This window comes from Solanum verrucosum, unplaced genomic scaffold (genome assembly GCF_900185275.1).
Source record: "Solanum verrucosum unplaced genomic scaffold, falcon-dt-bn FXZP01000228.1, whole genome shotgun sequence".
In the NCBI taxonomy this organism is placed as follows: Eukaryota; Viridiplantae; Streptophyta; class Magnoliopsida; order Solanales; family Solanaceae; genus Solanum; species Solanum verrucosum.
In genome coordinates, this window is record NW_026020210.1 from 849,902 (window position 1) to 870,105 (window position 20,204).

At 31.2% G+C, this 20,204-nt stretch overlaps 3 protein-coding genes across 3 annotated transcripts in view; 1 reads left to right on the forward strand and 2 right to left on the reverse strand.

Moving 5' to 3' along the window:
• The window catches only part of LOC125830388 (ATP-dependent Clp protease ATP-binding subunit ClpA homolog CD4B, chloroplastic), a 569,404-nt gene that overhangs the window by 440,585 nt on the left and 108,615 nt on the right, over window positions 1-20,204 (forward strand). The gene's annotated exons all lie outside the window — the stretch shown is intronic.
• On the reverse strand, window positions 935-2,423 carry LOC125830437 (nudix hydrolase 18, mitochondrial-like). The gene is made up of 5 exons (XM_049509633.1): window positions 2,334-2,423; window positions 2,115-2,241; window positions 1,951-2,040; window positions 1,380-1,508; window positions 935-1,123 (listed from the first exon to the last, which is right to left on the reverse strand). Exons 1-5 carry the CDS (start codon window positions 2,417-2,419, stop codon window positions 980-982), a joined length of 576 nt encoding a protein of 191 aa, XP_049365590.1. The 5' UTR covers window positions 2,420-2,423; the 3' UTR covers window positions 935-979.
• Window positions 14,544-19,601, reverse strand: LOC125830423 (glutamine synthetase cytosolic isozyme-like). Its single transcript, XM_049509617.1, has 12 exons — window positions 19,519-19,601; window positions 19,244-19,283; window positions 18,077-18,180; window positions 17,921-17,969; window positions 17,682-17,788; window positions 17,335-17,422; window positions 17,101-17,229; window positions 15,325-15,399; window positions 15,187-15,240; window positions 15,081-15,118; window positions 14,820-14,979; window positions 14,544-14,696 (listed from the first exon to the last, which is right to left on the reverse strand). The coding sequence occupies exons 1-12, from the start codon at window positions 19,599-19,601 to the stop codon at window positions 14,544-14,546; spliced, it is 1,080 nt and encodes a 359-aa protein (XP_049365574.1).

Genomic DNA, 20,204 nt, shown 5'->3' on the forward strand with positions numbered 1-20,204 from the left:
TACTTCAACCTACAACTCCCAATAAACAAAAAGAAAACGAAGCAAATGGAATAAATAAAAATCGTCAAATTTTGTTTTTGAATTTTCTTTTTGGAATATATTGTTATTGATATCTCGTTTACAATTCTATGTCAAACCAATAACGTAAATTCTATAAATTAATATAATTGATCACATTGTTGCATTAACTACTTGTGTTAGTTAAAGAGTCACAGATTTAATGACAACAGCATATACCAAGAATATTGGCCTTAGTAGGAGTGATGGGATTTATGACTTTTACTAAGAATACTTCCATAATTGCACATTCAATGAATTAGTTTGTGCTAACAACTTGTAATTTTATCTCAATAAAGGGATTGATCAAACGATTAGTTCAATAATTCAATGAAACAGGAAGAGAAGTTGTGAAAAGATGAATGAATAAATTTGGATTAATTACATACAAAGTTGGAAAATTTTTTGTACATATATTCTACAATTCTCTTAACCCATGTCCTCTAGTTCTCTCAACTTTTGACCTCTATCAAACAAACTTCTTAGACTTCTCTTCACCTCTCCTCTGCTGCTAAACACTTGCAACCAAAGATTGATTGCACAATAATGTTGATTCCCTCCATTTCAAGTTGTCATGTAAATTAAGGTTCGAAAGATTCTTGATTCCAGGTAGCCATCGATCCAAGGACTTCAAGCTACATTACTCATTCTTGGTTCATAATATGGAACATGTTTTTTCCTTCCTCTCATTGCTAATCATACAATGTTTGTTCTTGTCTTTGATTTGGTGTTCATTCTCGACTCTTCGCTTAACATAGAGTAGTACTAATTGGCTTGGCTTTTGGAGTAGTGATCATTCTAACATCGTCATTGAACTCAATGTTTGCAATTCATGAAGAAGGGTGTGAAATTTTGACATTTGGGAAAGAGAATGTGGTATCTTGATGATTGAAGAATGCTTGCTAGTAGTAGTACTATTGAGTTAACTACAGCAGACTACAGTATTTTCCTTGAAATGGTATATTTGTGTTCCTTCTTTTCTCTTTGACACCTTTGAAGCAAACACATCCAATGCTTCTTTCATCCATGGATGCCAACATACTTCTCTTGCTTCATTAAACTTCACCTACAATGTTGAAAAATCAAATACATTTTCATTTCAAATCCGAGGATCCCACAACAAAAACAGCTTTTAGCAGCAATAAATATAAACATTAATAAAGAGTATTGATGTTTTTATCAGCAGACTTTACAAAGAGTACTGAACTGTAATTGTCACTAGTTATTGTATCTAAAAGAACATATTTAGCGGCAATTAAGTTATTGTTGTTAATTAGTTGCTGCTAAAGATCATTTTTGATGTACTGTATATACACACGTACCCATAAACGTCGACGGACACTTTTCTCAGGCCAATCGTCTAGTTCCTCGGTTACACGCAGAGGAAACATGTGCCCCTCATGAAATATGCCTTGGCTTTTGCTTTTGAAACTCCACGTACCTAAATATTCCTGCAAACAATGAGCAAAATGCATGTTTAAGAAAACAATTCTAATAATAATTATGCATCAATCCCTAAGTAATAAATGAGGATTTTCCTACGAGCGATCACTCAATAATGAACACTGATTGAAAACAGTCAGAAATGAGTACTTTATCTCTTACATGTGTCTTCAACCTGAAAAAACAATATAATCCTCTATTGCACTCAGAGGCGGACCCACCTTGATTAGTGGGGTGGATGTGCACCCGTAACTTCAAAAATAATAATGTGTATATATATATAATTAACAGTGTTATAGGAGTGTTCTTGTGTTGTTGGTACAAGGTAGAGGATCCACCCACAAGATTAGGGTTCAATTCTCAATCATATTTGGTGCACCCGAAGTTTTCAAATTTTGAATTCACCTGTGGTATATTTACAACAAAGAAGGGAAGTATTTAGATACGAACCTGAACTTCAACCTCGCCAACAACACCAGCTTCTTCAAAAGTCTCCCTTGAAGCAGCCTCTTCCAATGATTCATCAATTTCCCAACCACCCTGCATTTTCAATTGCTCAATCATACATATTCAATCGAATCGAATTGAATTGTACAAATTCGATAAATATATACCTTAGGGAACATCATTCTTGGATTCTTCTGTGAGCTAATCAATAAAAATTCCAAATCATCAATAGGGGTACTACCCTGTTGAACACATGATGATGGATCCCTTTTTTTGCTTCTATATGGAATACATCTGCCAATAACAATTATCATAAAATTAAATCTCCATTTTAAATCATTCTTAAATACAATTTAAAATTAAAGATTAAAGGTAAGAACAGAGACCCAACAACTTGACGACAACCACGATTGTATCTCTGTAAATCTCTTCCTGTGCGTGAATTCATAGAGAACGATTTCTTGATTTGCATATTCAACAAAACTAAATATTTTTTTCTGAAACAAAAAGGGTATGCAACAAAAGACACAAATATATATAGGATTGAAATTAGGCTGTTACAGAGGACACAAAATTTTGCGCGTACAATCTATGTTTAGCTATTTTCTTGGGTTACATCATAAATTTCAAGAAAAAAATTTTTTAAAAAAAAAGTATATGTGAGAGATAGAATTAATTTTTTTTTTCTCTTAATATAATTAATTGTGTGGATAATATGAGGATTTTAATGTTTGTTTGTCCGTTCCTTTAGTAGAAGATGAGAGACACGAATAGATATGAGAATTAACACACACGTTATGCGTGGCTCAATAATTGGAGATGACTCATTTGATATCGACTTTGTTCATTCGTTAAAAGTAAGGTTAATTTATACTTCTTCTCTTCCTAATTATTTGTTCATTTCTTTTTAGGTGTCCATAATTATTTATCCATTTTGATAAATTAAGAAAGGATAAATTTTTTTATATATTATACTCACAATTAATTATTTTGAAAAAGCTAAAACTTTTTGAAAATCTTAAGTTTTTAATTCATTCACTTCATAATTAATAAGAGTAAAATGATAAATTTATTATGTCAATAATTGTTTGTGTGCATGAATTAGGTTAGGGTATACAGTAGAGTAGCCTCCAAGAAACTCTAACCCAAATAGGACTCATTTTATGGAAGAGGCTCCTCTTCAATGATGATCTCTCTAGTTTCCCTAGTGCTATTTCATATAGTTGACATGTGTCTATTTAATTTTTAATAGACCAGATTAATTTTCTTGACCAAATATCATTAACCATGGTTAGTAGTAATTCTCTCTCTTCTAATTCCTTTCTCAATCAGCAAAGAAACACTTCTTCCCCTTCCAAAACTCTCCGAAAAACAAAGCAATCAAACAATTGAAATTTAAAATTACATCAATATTTTAATGTTTTTACATTTACATATGAACAACTATGGAGAGTCTCAAAAGAGAAAGATTGAAATGGAGTGATTAGCCCCAATTAAAGATTACAGCTATAAATACCGCAAGAAAAGAAGACCCAAAAAATAAATGGAGAATTTCACCTATTAAAAGAAATGTATATGAAAAATATTTTCCTACCCATTTTTCATGCCCTTTCCAGATCCTTTAGTTGGCTTTTGTAGAAACTCCAAATTGAAAAAATTGATGTTACGAAGAAGACGACGAAGTTTTGTGGATAACTATTGTGACTGAACCAAGCTTCAAAGAAGTAGTCTCATGGGTTGGATTTTTTAAATTTTATAACCCAAGCTCATCCTTTGAATTTTGTCTTCTTTTATCACGGTGTGAAAATAATGGAAAGAAAACGTGATTTGTTGTTAACAAAGCAAATTATTTGCTGATTGAGAAAAGATTTGTTGCAGAATTAAGTGAGAAAGAAAGAGTTGAGAGAGGAGAGAGAAAGAGAAATAATAATAACCATGGTTAATGATATTTGACAATGGTTTAAAGGCTGTTTTATTTAAATAAATATGAACCATTAGGTTTTAAAATTGACAGATGTCATTAAATTAATTATGCACTGGACCAACTGGAGAGATTAGTGTACTGGAGAGGAGCCTTTCCATCATTTTATAGAGTCTTACAAAATTTCAATGTCTACAATGAATTATAGTATATTACTCTTTTATATAACCATCTCACATAGTACGGACAATCTCATCACATTTAACATGTATTTCTCATTATAAATATCGGAAAAGGGTCAAAAATACCCTTAAACTATCCGAAATAGCTCATGTATACCCTTAAACTATATTTCGGCTCAAAACTACCCTTTCCGTCAAACTATTGGGTCAAAAGTACTTTTCTTATTAACGAAAGTTGTTAAATGCCATGTGGATGCCACATTGCATGCCAATTCTAATTACTTTTTTTTCCACTACCACATAGACTAAATCCCTAAATCCTAATTAGTCTTTTTTTTCCCTCATTTCATTATTTTCCAGAAAACGATTTCACCCTTCTCCCTCATTGAAGTATGTTATTGAACAAGTAAACTTTATCACCGCTAACCAGAAAGCATTCAACAATAGAACACCAACAATCGTAACTTGATAAACTAATTTGTAAAATGAGGAACATTAACAGTGGAAGTAAATATTTGAACTTCATACAAAACATGTTGAGCACAAAACACACTACTCCAAATACAAAACCCCCCACTAGCTTGTTGTTTGTTAAAAACTAGTAGAATTGGTCAATAGCTGGAAAAAACTAAGTAAAGAACTAATGGAAAAATAGAGAAACTGGAAATAAACTTCACAAAAGCTGAAAATAAACTTCACAAAAGCTGGACATAAACTAAGTAAAGAACTAATGAAGAAGTGCATTACCAAACATTAAGTAAAAACTGGAAATAAACATCACAAAATCTGGACAAAAACGAAATTTCAATGAGGGAGAAGGGGTGAAATCGTTTCTGAAAAATAATGAAATGAGGAGAAAAAAAGAGTAATTAGGATTTAGGGATTTAAGACTCATTTGTTTTCATTAAGATTAAAACGTCTGAATCTGAATGCACATCTGAATATTAAGATGTTATCTCTAGATCTGAACACTGAATAATTAAGATAGTTTGTTTTTCAATATCTGAATGTACATAATTTATACTCCCTCCATCCCATTTTATGTGGCACAATTTCCTTTTTGGTCAATCCCAAAAAGAATGTCACATTTCCTTTTATGGTAAGTTTTTAAAGATACGATTCCTCTTTTATCCTTATTGGTCCCACTTAATTTTAAAAATAGTACTCCTATTTCTTTTTTATAAAAGGTCATCAATAATTAATTGAACCTGCAATTTCTCTTTCCTATTAAAACAATGTTGCAGCCTTTTGTTGTATATGACTGGAATACCATTCTTTACTCCATTTTTTTTTCCTAAGCATTTTGTACTCTTTCCAATTTGTAGTTTTTTTTGTCCACAGTTATTCTTCGTTCTTTCTAACGTTTCACCAAGAAAAAAAGATTTGCATTTTTACATTACGTTGCTTCCTTATTTTTTCACTAAAATTTTGGGGCTTTCACTTACTAAGGTAATGATTTTAATGAAAAGTATTCTAACATGAATTTGATGATTATCTCAAATTACAATCTATTTAAGGAAAATCAAAAACTTCAAATTCAAACTAGATAGTGAACAATTCAATAATAATCGTTTCGTAACATTGCTCTCAACTTACAATTTTAATTCAATATCAATGAGATTTATTTTTAAGATTAAATTAGCAATAAGGCACCCAAAAATATGGTGACAATGCTACAAATAATTCATGCTACTTTAGATCCATCGTAGTTTTTGTCATACTTTCATAACTAATTGCCATAAGTACAAAAATTACATATGGTCACCATGATTGTAAACAATAGTAATGCTCCTAATATACTTGACAAAATATCATTTCAACTTTCACATATTAAAGGAGTACAAAAATTACATGGTGATCACCTTGGATGTACACAATACTAGTACTATCTCTACTTATAAAACATCATTTCAGTTTTCATTTGTTAAATTTTTCTATGTTCCTGCAAAATTATCAAAAGTGCATTTCAAAAAAGAAAATTTTGTCATACTAGTGATCCATATCATTGTTGAAGTAGAGTTGAAACATGATTGACAATACCAATATCACAACAAAGTTGAAGAGGAAGATTGTCTTCTCTTTCTAATTCGTTTTTGTTCAAATGAGGCACTTTGTAGTTGTCGCCTCCATTATCTTTCATCACCTCAATCATACAAGATTGTAAAGTAAGAAATACATGGTTGAGTTGTTCAACCTTCATTTCATCAAAAAATCTTTTCACCGCTTCCACTAATTCATCAACATTTGAAGGAGCCTTTTGGTAGTGAAGAGATTGGATTGCTCTAAAAAAATCCAAGGTCCAACACATTTAAATCAGGGATGTTAGGTGGTTGAAAACATAGTCTAATGTCGAATCCATCTTTTTGGGCAGCTTCAACAAATTCCAAATCATTGACACCAATGTGTGGTCTTGCATTATCTTGTTGTATAAAGATATGAATGTTTGAATCTGAAGCTGGCCATTTTGATCTAATGGCAGGAAGAACTTTCTCAATCAAACAAGCCCTGGTGATATCTTTAGTTGCTGATATAATGGGTTTTGTTTCGAGAGTTCCTGTTGTTCGATTTTTGCTATTCCGCTTAGCTGGTTCCTTAACTACAAATTGAAAAATACCTATTTTTCAGAAAATAGCTCAATTCCATTTTCATCAAATTGAGGACGAGTAACAACAACCATAAACATAACTTTTGGAATAAAATTTTTACTTTTGCAAGAGCGATATGGATTAGGCTTATGTTCTTCAGGAAGTAGGTAGTACCTTTCACTTTTTTTAGATAAAAAAAAACCATTTCTCATCAATGTGAACATAATTAAACATATTCATAAAATTTGGATTTGTGTGAATTGTACTCTGGTCAAGCATTGAAAGGCAGAATTCAAGTCGTACCTTCTTATTTTGTTCGGTTAGTTGAGGCTTAATGGAATTGGTATGTGTCCAAATAGTGCCATCTTTTATCCGTCAAAAGACAGTTGATTTTGCCATGTTCATCGCAAAAGCCAGAGATCGAATATTTATTCGACGACAAAGTGGAGTTTCTTTAACTTGATTAATGTCAACTTCCATCCGTTTTCTTCCAACTCTGCCTACAAGATTCAAAACACATCCAACAGTGTACCATTATCAACCGATGATTTACATTGCTTCCAAGTGCATAAAATAGTTCTTCTTGATTTGTTGAACAAAATAACAGCTTGTTTTAAAGATCCATATTTAAGTTTTCCTTCCTTGCTTTCTTTCAAAAGCCAATCTGCAATGGCTTAACGTTCTTCAAGTTTTAATCGCTTGTTTCTAGTGGTTGGATCTTCCGGAAATACAACTATACTCATTTCTGGAGTATAAGCAAGAGACAAAAAAATAAAGATGAAAGAAAACAATACAATAGTCCTGCAAGAGAAATTATTCAAAGGTAACAGAGGAAAAAAATGACATGAAAATATAGAAAACATCTTTCTTAATAGCACTTGCTGAAAAAATTCAATCAAAATTATGATTTCGCGCCATAAATTTAATGTGATTTTGGCGCCACAAATCTAAAAATAAAGTACTCCATTGGAATCAAGAAAAGGATTTTTTTTTTTAAAAAAAAAACATGATTTGCAGCGATGGGACGATCTTCTTCCTAAGAGAAAGAGAGAGTGTTTTTTAGATTACTTAAAAAGAGAAAATAAGTGATTCTGGGAACATAAATCTGAAAAGTCAATGTGCTTTAGCTTTTTTGACTTTACCCTTCACTAATATATTTATGAGGTGAGAGAAAATGAGTGTACTTTTAAAAAAAAATTGGAATCCATATATTTTGTTTTTAAATTTTAATATGATTATTTTTTGAAGGGCAATTTAGTAATATTTCAAAGTCTTCATTTTAAGTATCTTGGGGCTGTAATCCAAGGAAGCGGTGACATTGACGATGATGTCACACATCGCATAGGAGCTGCTTGGATGAAATGGAGGCTTGCTTCTGGAGTCTTGTGTGATAAGAAAGTTCCACCTAAACTTAAAGGTAAGTTCTATAGAGTGGTAGTTAGACCGGCGGCCTTGTTGTATGGAGCGGAGTGTTGGCCAGTCAAGAACTCACATGTTCAAAAATTGCATGTTGCGGAGATGAGGATGTTGAGATGGATGTGTGGGCACACTAGGAGCGATAAGATTAGGAATGAGGTTATCCGGGAGAAGGTGGGAGTGGCTCCTGTGGTGGACAAGCTGAGGGAAGCGAGACTGAGATGGTTTGGGCATGTGAAGAGGTGGAGCGTAGACGCTCCAGTGAGGAGGTGCGAGGGGCTGGTGGTAGAGGGTACGCGGAAGGGTAGAGGTAGGCCTAGGAAGTATTGGGGAGAGGTGATTAGACAGGACTTGGCTCAGGTTCACATCACCGAGGACATGACTCTAGATAGGAAGGAGTGGAGGTCGCGTATTAAGGTTGAAGGTTAGTAGGGTTAGTGGGTTGTCTTTCCTTGTGAGGGTATGGGTTGGTAGGGTTTATAGTAGTCCTAGCCTGGCACTTGTAGTTCTTGTCTGTGATCCTATAGTCATATGTTGTTTACTGCGCTTCGCCTCTCACAGTACTTGCTTGATGTTATTGTCTCCGTTGTTGATTATGCACTTTTTTCTCTTATTGGATGTTATGTTATATATAATGTTTCCTCTCATCTTGCTTGGTTTGGATGTACTTGAGCCGAGGGTCCACCGGAAACAGCCTCTCTACCTTCACGAGGTAGTGGTAAGGTCTGCGTACACTCTATCCTCCCCAGACCTCACTTTGTGGGATTTCACTGGGTATGTTGTTGTTGTTCAAAGTCTTCATTTATTTCTTAAACTTCGTGTTTGGTCAAATATTGCCACATAAAATGGAACGGGGAGAGAGTATTATTTTAAATAATAAAAATATTTTTTAAAAAATAAAAATTAAATCAACTTTCAAGTTCACATTCTTTTTGGCACATTACACTATGAAGTCAACATTTCCCTTTGCTGTAGCATTCCACATTCATCAACAAATTGAGCTTTTAAAATCTCCATTAAAATCAAATTTTAGCTCCAAAACTCAAATTCCAAAGACGAGAAAGAAGAAAACAAATTCAATTTAATTCCCAAAATTCACCCGTCTGCGTATTTACGCTATCGGAGAACCCACAAGCTTTGTCCACGTATGGTAGCATCTAGCGAAGCAATTATCGATGCATTTTAAGAAAAAGTTCAAGCTCTTATAGATCTTGTTCATGATTTTTTCCATGGAATGATTAATAGTTAGTATCCTCAAGTCATCGATTTAATATTTTCGTCAATAAATTCAGTTATATATATTTTTTGGCAAATGGTGGTGTAGTGATTTGGAAGAAGAAAGAGTTACCAAGCAAGATAAAAGTAAAATGAAAGTGCAGGTTAGTAATGGTGTAATGGGTGTGGTGAGTTTGCAGGAAAAGTGGAGAAGAAGAGAAATGAATTAGAATTTAATATTAAAGAAAATAAAGAGCACTAAAAATAGAGATCTGAACGATTTTCAGACTCTATACTAAGTCTGACTCAGTCAGAGGCTTTCAGAGGAATTAAGTGGTTAGATTGAATCAAAACAAATGCACTTAATAGGTTGAAGTCCGAACAATTCAGATTCAGACCTTTATTAAGTGCAAACAAATGAGGTCTTAGTCTATGTGGCAGTGAAAAAAAGAGTAATTAATATTGGCATGCAATGTGGCATCCACATGACATTTAACAACTTCTCTTAATAAGAAGGGTACTTTTGACCCAATAATTTGATGGAAAGGGTAGTTTTTAGCCGAAATATAGTTTAAGGGTAAATATGAGCTATTTCAGATAGTTTAAGAATATTTTTGACCCTTTTTCATATAAATATTAAAAGTTGCTAAGTCTAATAATGTTAATTTGTTGGTGAGAGTAGAGTTTTTGGCCAAAAACATCCTTAAGCCATACACCAAACTTAAACTACATCTTTAAAGTATCATTCTTAGCAGAAAACATCATTCAAGTGTTTAAAAGTGAAAAATTTCCATCATTCTGTTAGATATCATCAAAAAACTAAGGAATTCTACAAAAAATGAGTGGTTCACGTGACTATCAACAAAAGTTTTCTTGCGTAATTTCATTACCTGTTATAAGTTCCCGAAAAAAATTATTAAAAATCTTAGACACTATTGCTTACTGAAATAAAAAATGTTTGAAAGGTGTGAGGATACATAATCTGTTCTTTTTCTCATTTAGTAACAGAAAGAAGTGGAAGTCTCCAACAAACGCCACTTCTAGCATATTCAATTGAGAAGAAACACATTTCAACTAATAATATTTTTAATATCAAATTACATGAAAAATAAATGAAAAAAATCGTCAAATTAAAAGATTTTGCATAATGCTAAACTCAATTACCGAATAGTTTCACGATAGTATTTTTGGCATATCTAAGAAGTATAATTATGAAGGGATGACTTGATTTTTGTGGATATGTTAGTTTTCTGATAAATTCAAGTAGATGGGTGAAAATTGTTCACATTTAAATACTTAGAGGATGTTTTATGCTAAAACTGATACTTTAAGGATGTAGTTTAAGTTTGAGTATAATTTTAGGATGATTTTGGCCAAAAACTCGTGAAAGTAATAGTTACTTTATTTCTCGATATATATGATTGAAATTTTGATAAGAGTAATAAGATCAACTATAAATTTGGTTGGTGAGAGTAATAATTATATCCAATATTAATGATCTAAAGGTTGGTAAGAGTGATAATATCCACTAATCATAAATTTTGTTCACGTATGAAATAATTGGTTGGTAGATATTCCCTATGTCTATCTTTACTTGTCCACTATACTATTTTGAGATGTCTAATAATACTTGTTTCGTTTATAAAACCAATGAATAGTTTACCATGTTGTGTCTATTTTACCTTGTTATTAAATACTATTTATTTTTCAATGTTTAGATGACTTATAATTAATAAGAGTAATTTGGTAAAATTACCCCTATCATTAACGGTTTCTTAATTCTTGTGCAAAGTCAATAGTTGATAGATATTGTTGGATAGAGGAAGTATAAAATAGTGGGTCTGGTTTTGTAAATATTACTCTCTTCATTTCAAATTAATTGAATTGTTGAGGTATTTTACACTCTTTATGAAAAGAAAATTAAGACATAAATTAGACATCACTTTTCATTTTTACCCTCATTAATTATTGTCAAATTTATAATTAAAATAACTAAACATCTACCTATTTATAATAGGAGAGGTGAAAAGTGTCATGTGTCAGCATCACAATTATTCTTGAAATTTCTGTATTTAATAAATTAATAAATAATCGGATTTTTAATATCTTTAAAATTTGATATTAAAATATTTTTAAAATGTAATTTTACAATTAATGTCAAATGTCAACGCAAAAAAAAAATACGATTTAATATTTTTTAACTAAGACAAACCGCTTCACAAACACAAATATTCTCAGATTTTCAGTTGTTCAAACTTTTTTCTGAAACATTACATTTTCATATTTTTTATTATTTAAATATGTAAAAACATAAAACAAATTACACAAATTGTATTACTAAGTATCTTTAAAAAAATCAAAATTGTACGCAAAATGTATTATTTTCAATATACCACTTTTCCATAGTTTAAAAAATTAACTAAACCACAATCTAAATAATAAAATTTAACAGTCCCTCTATCATTTTTTTAGTAAATAACTTCGTAAAAGAAAAAAATTACATAAACGATATTAAACAGACAACTTTCACATATAACAAACATAAAAATCATATTTGTATGTTATAGCTATAGTTTGCATAATTGCGCTCAATAACAAATTTTATGTTTATTATGGAGCTTTTGATTTGTATAATTCTCTAGATACATTCAATTTTATACAAACTGTTCAGTTTTGTATAAATTCATTTATACATTGTAATTTGTATAATAAAATCTGTATTTGTATGATTATAAGTGTATAGAACGAAAATATATGTATTTGTATTTGTATATCTCATTTTATACAAACACAAACACATTTTATACATTTGTAAACCAAATGGGTAATTGTATACCGAAAATGACTAATTATATACTGAATCAGATGGCAAAAGGATGGTATGTTTGCTGCGAATTATAAATAAAATAAACTATGTCAATATCATTTAATTTGAATTAATAATTTGTTATTTCATACCATTTTTCCTATTAAAAAGAACTGATTCATTAGTTTATTTTTAATGCGGAAGTCCCTTTTAAATTAAATCACTGATCAGTTTACAGTTTTCTCAAATCCAACAACAAGGAAGTCAAGAAAATCACTCCATTTTGAGGATTTTTATGTGTTTCTTCAAATAATGAATAGAGTATTTAAAATTTTAAAAATTTCTACTCAATGATTAGATAGTGATGATCTATTCTTTGCTAATTTTAACATATTTTTATCTTTGAAAGTCGATGGCGGTTGAATGACGGAAAGCTTATGAAGAAACAATGGAGAGTGGTGGTCCAACGATGTTTCTATTGTGTGTGATGCCTTAACAGAGTAATCAAAGGTAATTTTAATATTAGGGTAATTTATTTTCTTTTTGAGTGCAGAATCAAAGAAATAGAGGCAACAGAAAGGAAGTTATGTCGGCATGATAGCCAAAAAAAGAAAATATTTAACTTTTTCTATTTTATTTTTTAGATTAAAATTTATTAATATAGTTAACCAACAAAAGAAAATATTTAACTTTTTCTATTTTATTTTTTAGATTAAAATTTATTAATATAGTTAACCAACAAAAGTGATTGGAGGAGTATATTTATATGAATGTTCTGTCCTTTTTATTTTACAAATTCTACTTCTATAACCATTTATGCTTTTCTAATCACGCAAATAAGATTATCGAATTCAAAAAAGCCACCAAAGTGTGGCTTTAAACTTATCTGCAATCATTTAACACATTGAATTTTTATCTTTAGTTTTTAGATATTGTTAAAAATTTTATGATACAAATTTAAAGTGTAACATTTGTTTGCTAATAATGGATGTTATAAAATTATTGTTCATTTTATTGTTGATATAATTGATGTGATTAGGCATATAATATTTATGAAACTGAAAAATTCGAAATAAATAGTTTTGAAGATTTGTACATGCATGAATAAAATTAAAGTTAGAAAATTAGTTAATTTTTTAGAAGGTAATGCATTTAATTCATTACTTCAGAAGCTAATGAATTATTAATTGATCTATACATCCTTTTACATATTGTTTCTCTACTATAGATTTAAAAAAAATACATATGTTGATGCTCATATTAATTATGTATTTATAGTTGAGATAAGAATTTCAATTTAAAACCATAAAATTTAAATCTTGAATTTACCGCTTATAAGAAGCAACTAATAAAAAAATAACATAACTTTACTGGGTGACTGATTGATAACTATAGGAAAATTGTCCATTGAATGGAGCTCAGTAGTCTCAAGCAATTTTTTTAACTCTTACAATGAAATTGACTATGTTGTATATAAACATGTTATATTGACAAATTGACATGTGCTATCAACATAAACACTTGCTTCTGGCCAAAGCATTTTCTAATGTACTGTGTAATCCCTATTTTTATATAGTGGACTATTTATTGTTGGCCCAGACTTAACTGTGGTCACACTATAATTTGTAGGATGATAAATATAACTACTCCCTCCGTATTAATTTGTATGTACTAAAAGAATATTCCATTCCTCGTAATTCTTTAATTTCAATTTCTCCACATATTTAAGACTATAAAATGAACAAATATTTTTGGTATGATATATCATTCATTTAAAACCACAATATTCAAAACAAATGTTTCTACTTTCTTAAACTTGTATCAAGCAAACAGGACGAACAAATCTAAAACAGAGAGAATATTTTATTAGAAAAAATTGAGCAAATACGTAGTAGCTATTTAGGTAGACTTCAAAATTATGTAAAAAAAAACAACTTGTTGAACAAAGTATCCCACATTAGCATCGTCCAAAAAAGAGTCGCACCTCAAGGGGTGTGATGTAGAACCTGGCTAGTGGCTAACAATATTATATTAAAGTTTCATCAACTCTTATGAAGGCATAAAATTCACCTTTGTACTATCCTTTTTGTTATTTTCATTCACATGCAAGAAGACAATCATAGAAGCAGTGGCGAATTTATGTGTAAAAATTGGGTCACCCGAACCCGTGGTCATCCGACTAAACTCGATATATTACTTGTATAATTATTAAAAAAACATATTAAATCGATATATTACTTGTATAATTATTAAAAAAACATATTAAATAAATACTTGTGAACCCGTTCTTAAAGTTGCTGGATGGTTCACTGGTTTGACAGCCAGGTCCTGAGTTCAATCTCAGCCAACTACAATTCACTTCAATTTTTGTAGTAACTAATAACACTAGTTTTTTTTAAAAAAAAACGAAATTCTAAAGCAATGGTGCACCCGTTTTCTTAAAATCCTGGATTCGCCTCTGCATAGAAGTGTCATGGTTTCCAGAGGATGGTTGTTTCTGCAATCATAGAAGTTACCACATAAGGATCCATGTTTGAAGAAGGCCTTCTATCCTCCAAGTATCCCTTTCCTGCTTTCTGTGTGTCCCTTCCGATCCTTATCGATGCTCTACGATCAGCAATTCCCTATGTAAAAGATCGATAAGACAAATCATGTCAAAGAACTACATTGACCACACCCTAAAAACGATATCTACATTGATTGATCAATCAATAAACAGACTTGTCTTAGGTCACAAGTGTTATTACAAAATTGAAGGTGTTAATGTCAGCTGTTTCATGCTCTCCTGTGAGACGACGTTCGTTGCCAACCCCATAAGCAGCAATATGTTCCTTGTGCCTCTTGCCTAGCTTCTCAATGGCCTTGTTTATTACTTCTAGCCCTCCATCAGCCCTCATAGACTTGGTACTAATCACAACAACAATATGTCAAGTCAAACTCTTTTTTACCTTTCATTGGAAGTTACCCGGGATGAGGGAGATGAACGTATGTATCAACGGAAAATGTACCTGTAATTTGTATGAGCACCAGTACCATTGCAATCACCCTGCCACGAGACGGATGCTAAGATATAATAGGACATATATTTATGTAAAAGATTAAACAGAACCTAACCTCAACAGGTTTTGGATCAAAAGAAACAATTACACCAGCTGCTTCTGCAATCCTCTGTTAGAACCACAAACAAGGAAACGTAAACGTTGGTCTTTTAAATTTTCTATTAGCTTTAGCTGGAAGGTGAAAGAGAACTACCACTAGAATGTAACGCGCAACCCAAAGGTCATCACAAGGAGAAATGCCTACTGTTGGTCCAACTTGAAATTCCCACTGAATCAAAACAAAAGTACTAAGAGCCTGTTTGGATGGGCTTTTAAGCTGGTCAAATTGGCTTAAAAGCCAGTTTTTAACTTATTAGAGTGTTTGGCAATTATCAAAATGACTTATTTTAAGTAAAAAATGACTTATTTTAAACCAAAAGCTAAAAGCTAGGGGGGGGGGAGCTTTTTTTTTTTTAACTTAAAAGCACTTTTATGTTGACCAAGTATATTACCTTTTTGCCCTTAATTCTTTTATACAATTTTCAAATTGCCCATATTGAATTATTATTATTATTATATTATTATTATTATTATAATTATATTATTATTATTATTATTATTATATTCTTATTATTATAATAATAATAATTATAATTATAATTATTATAATAATAATAATAATTATTATTATTATTACTATTACTATTACTATTATTATTACTATTACTATTACTATTACTATTACTATTACTATTACTATTATTATTATTATTATTATTACTATTACTATTATTATTTTTATTATTATTAAATTATAATTATTATTATTATTATATTATTATTATTATGTGTATTATTATTATAATTATTATTATTACTATTACTATTATTATTACTATTACTGTTACTGTTACTGTTACTGTTACTATTATTATTATACTATTATTATTATAATAATAATTATAATTATAATAATAATAAATACTATTATTATTATTATTATACTATTATTATTATTATATTATTATTATTATTACTATTACTATTACTATTATTATTTTATTATTATTATTATTTTATTATTATTACTATTATTATTATTATTATTTTATTATTATTATTATTATTATTATTATTATTATTTCTGAAATATGAATTTATATTCCTCTTATAAGGTGGTAAAGAAATATGTGAATGATAGAAAAATATTATTACTTATGGATGTAAAACATAAATTAATTTTGTTTTAATTTTTTTTTTAAGTATAAAAACCTTAAATTAATCAACTTTTTATCATGTTAACAGCTTAAAGGGTATTTCAGACATTTTGATAAAAAAAAGTGTTTACAAGCACTTATTTGCCAAACACATCAACAACTTTTTTTTCAACTGCAACACTTTTATCCAAACACATAACTACTTATTTTAAAAATAAGTTCCAGCACTTTAAAAAGTTACTTTTTTTAAGTCAATCCAAACGGGCTCTAAGAACATAAGTTAAGTGCACAGCCAGATAAAATTGGAATGACAACATATAGTTTCACTCACAAACAACCTCATTGAAGTGTGTGACCATCTCATCTCAAAGCTTAAGTTGTTAGAGAGAGCGCACTTCTATTATTAAATTGTATTCTCAATACCTCCTCACGTGTAGACCTGATCTTTTTTATGGGCCAAACACGTGGAATTTTTTTTTGATAATGGGTGACGAGAGGTATGCTTTGATACCATGTTGAAGTATATGACCATCTAAAGGTTTAAGTTGTTAGAGAGACCACATTTTTGTTATTTAATTGTATTCTCAACTGACTTGAACCAAATAACATTGCAGGCTTAATGCTAGTAGAATCGAGATACCCTGCCCTCTGAGCCGGACATGAGAGTTTCCCCTCATCCAGCTCTTCTCCATTTGATGCTTCCCTATAATATCCTCCCTTTACGACATCATGGAAATTCACATGAAAGTTTTTGTTTTTCTTTTTAGTTTTACCTGGCCTGCCATAACTTCAGCATTGATTCCACCAATGTTGACACCAGTGTATAAACAAGCTTTGTAGTGTGAGTCGACAATATCCCGGCCAAAGGCTTTTTCTGCACCAACACCACAGTAGTATGGTCCCTATTACCAATACACGGCACAAGAAAAGTATTATGTTTCCAAACAGATATTTGTTTATGAACCAAGAAAACTAGGAACTTCAAGAAAAGCTTCTCATCACACTACCTGAGGTCCACGATATCCTCCAATTGGCCAACCAAGTGGCCAATTCAGATTTTTCTGCAACAAAGTGTACTCCTGCTCTATACCAAACCTATCATAGAGAATAATGGAAGTTATTGAGGATGAATTTGAAGACGACATACACACAAACAAATTAACTGCATCTTCGGAAAATAGGTTATTGGACAATGACAATAGTATTAGTAAAGTAATATATAGAATATGTCCCTGAAGCTAGTACTGTAAAAGGATAAGCTTTGGTTGAACTATTGCACGGAAGTGCGCTAGCATAGGACAATGACTCTTTTATCACCGGATTCACTAACATAGTCCATGATTCCTAAACTTACCAAGGTTCCTCGGTCAGGACTTCAGGGTGGCTGAATATCTTTACAGCATTAAACCTTTTGTTTGTTGGGATGGGCTCTCCAGCTGGAGTATAAGCATCACACATGACCTAAATATCAAAATCCAGAAAAGATGTCCATTCCTTCAAATGACATACTCGGTGTAATCCCACAAAAGTGGGGTCCGGGGAGGCTCAACCTTACCGCTACCTTGTCAAAAATGAAATAGAGAGAGAACTTACAAGAATATGATTTCCTCCCCTGAATGGGTCCTTATAAATTGCCTGGGGACTATATAAACAAAAAGACATAAGGAGTGCCAAACATAGAAACTTGAAACGACAGATGAAACTTCGAAAATGGAAATGGAAACGTGAAAAAAACAAGTGATTACATACTATAGGATGACTTCACTATCTTCACCAGGAGCTTGGCCAGTGCTCGAACCATCATAGTTCCATTTTGGAATTTGAGAAGGATTAGTAACAGGACCATGTAGGGTCTGTCATCCACAGATCGAATTCACAATAAGGGGTGTGTTCCGTTTGGAGGAAACAAGAATTCAGTTTTCTGATGTTCGGTTCGGTTGATCAAATTTTTGAAAAAAATTGTCCAGAAAAACAAGTTCGGACAATGATTTTCCTAACGAAAGAGGGAAAACAAGTTTCACTATTGGCATTCTACATTAATTGTATCCTCCCTGTCCTTCAACATACCTCATCTTCACCCCAACCCCGATAGCCCTGATCCCTACCACTCCACACCCCTAATTCCTATAGTATTCGTCTAGATTATAAATAAATGTGTTTAGAATAATAAATTTTGCTTACGTACTTAACAAAAGAAAATAAGTAAGGAACTCACTTAATTTCCTAAAAAATATTTTTTTAAGAGAACACATTCTCCTTCGTACCGAACACACCCTAGATGTCAATATTCCCTTAAAGATCATAATTCCGAGAAAACATAATAGACCTTTTTTATCATAAAATTTGTAACAACATTGAGCCTAACTCACTCCCCGAAAGTCCCAAGGTTGTTACATGACATCAGAGCCAATCGTTTGACAGATAGGGTCAACACTCCGAATGGCGATCTATGTGTCAATAGTGGTGGCCTGGACTCGAAAGAGGTGACAATTGTGACTAACGATGTCGTTGGTATCAAGCGAGGAGATTGTTATCAATGGCGAAGCCCACTTGGGTCAGGGGTTCATTTGAACCCCCTTCGGCGAAAAAATATTATATTATATACATATGATTAATATATATTTTTTTCATGTGTCGAACCCCTAGTTCGTGTGTTCAGTTCTTTAGATTTTGAACCTCCTTATTAAAACTAATAATCCTGACTCTGCCATTAATTATTGTTACGATCTTGTGTGTCACAAATCTGCTGAATGTGGAGCTGAAGTGGGACTTAAATAAACTTGTGCTCCCCCCCACCCCCCAACAACTAGCTTTTGGGGGCATGAGTTAGGCCCAAAGTTGTTACCAAATCAAACAAACATACATGTATATATTGCCATGCAAATATTGAAAAAGGAAAAGGGAGATATGAATTACCCTTCCTTTGCTTCTCAGGTTCATACCAGATCCATCAATCCTGATAAATGCACATATCAGAACAAGAAAATTATTTTTTAGTATAATAAAACTAAACACTACCTATTACACAAAAGAATATATGTATTATATACTATGAAATAGTAAGTCAATATTATATGAAATGATCAAAACTTGTAACAAGAAACACCAATAAACAAAGCAATAAGGAAAAGAACACAAAGCATACAGCAAAATACTGTAGAGAAAATGGAAAACAAAGATCTGAAACTAACCATATGTATTCAGCAATGATTTTACTTTTGTTTGTCTTGTGGCATTCAGAGAGATCCAAGTTGAGAAGATCCAACAGTGACATGTTTCTTAACTCACTGTCAAGCAAAAAATCTACAAAAAAGCTACTGTGGATTCAGCCATATGTATTCAGCAATGATTGTTGTTTTGGTTCGATTTTTTTTATTTTTTCGGTTTGAAAGTAATAAGTTTGTTAAGGGAATACGCATCTTGATAGACACGGACGACACCTACTACATGAACAATCTACAAAAAAGCTAATGTGGATTCAATAAGCAATTAAGCAATGCTAGAGTTATTATTACACGAACAAAATGATTTAGTTAAGCAATATTAAAGTCATTATACACCAAAGACTTAAGTAAATTAATTAAATTTAACAAAATATTTATATTTTATTATAAATACTATGTAAATAATTATAAAATTTATATTATATAATTTCTCGGTTCGATTAGGTCATTTTTGCAATTTTTTAAGTAAAACCAAAACCAAACCAAATAGTATTGATTTTCAAAATTAAAAACCAAACCTAACCAAACCAAATATCAGATTTTTTAATCGATTTGGTTCAGATTACAGTTCGGTTTGATTTTTTAACCATAGCCATTAACAACTAGCCCTAGTAGCCACGTAGGGGAGTAGGGAACATTCGTACTTTTTTTCA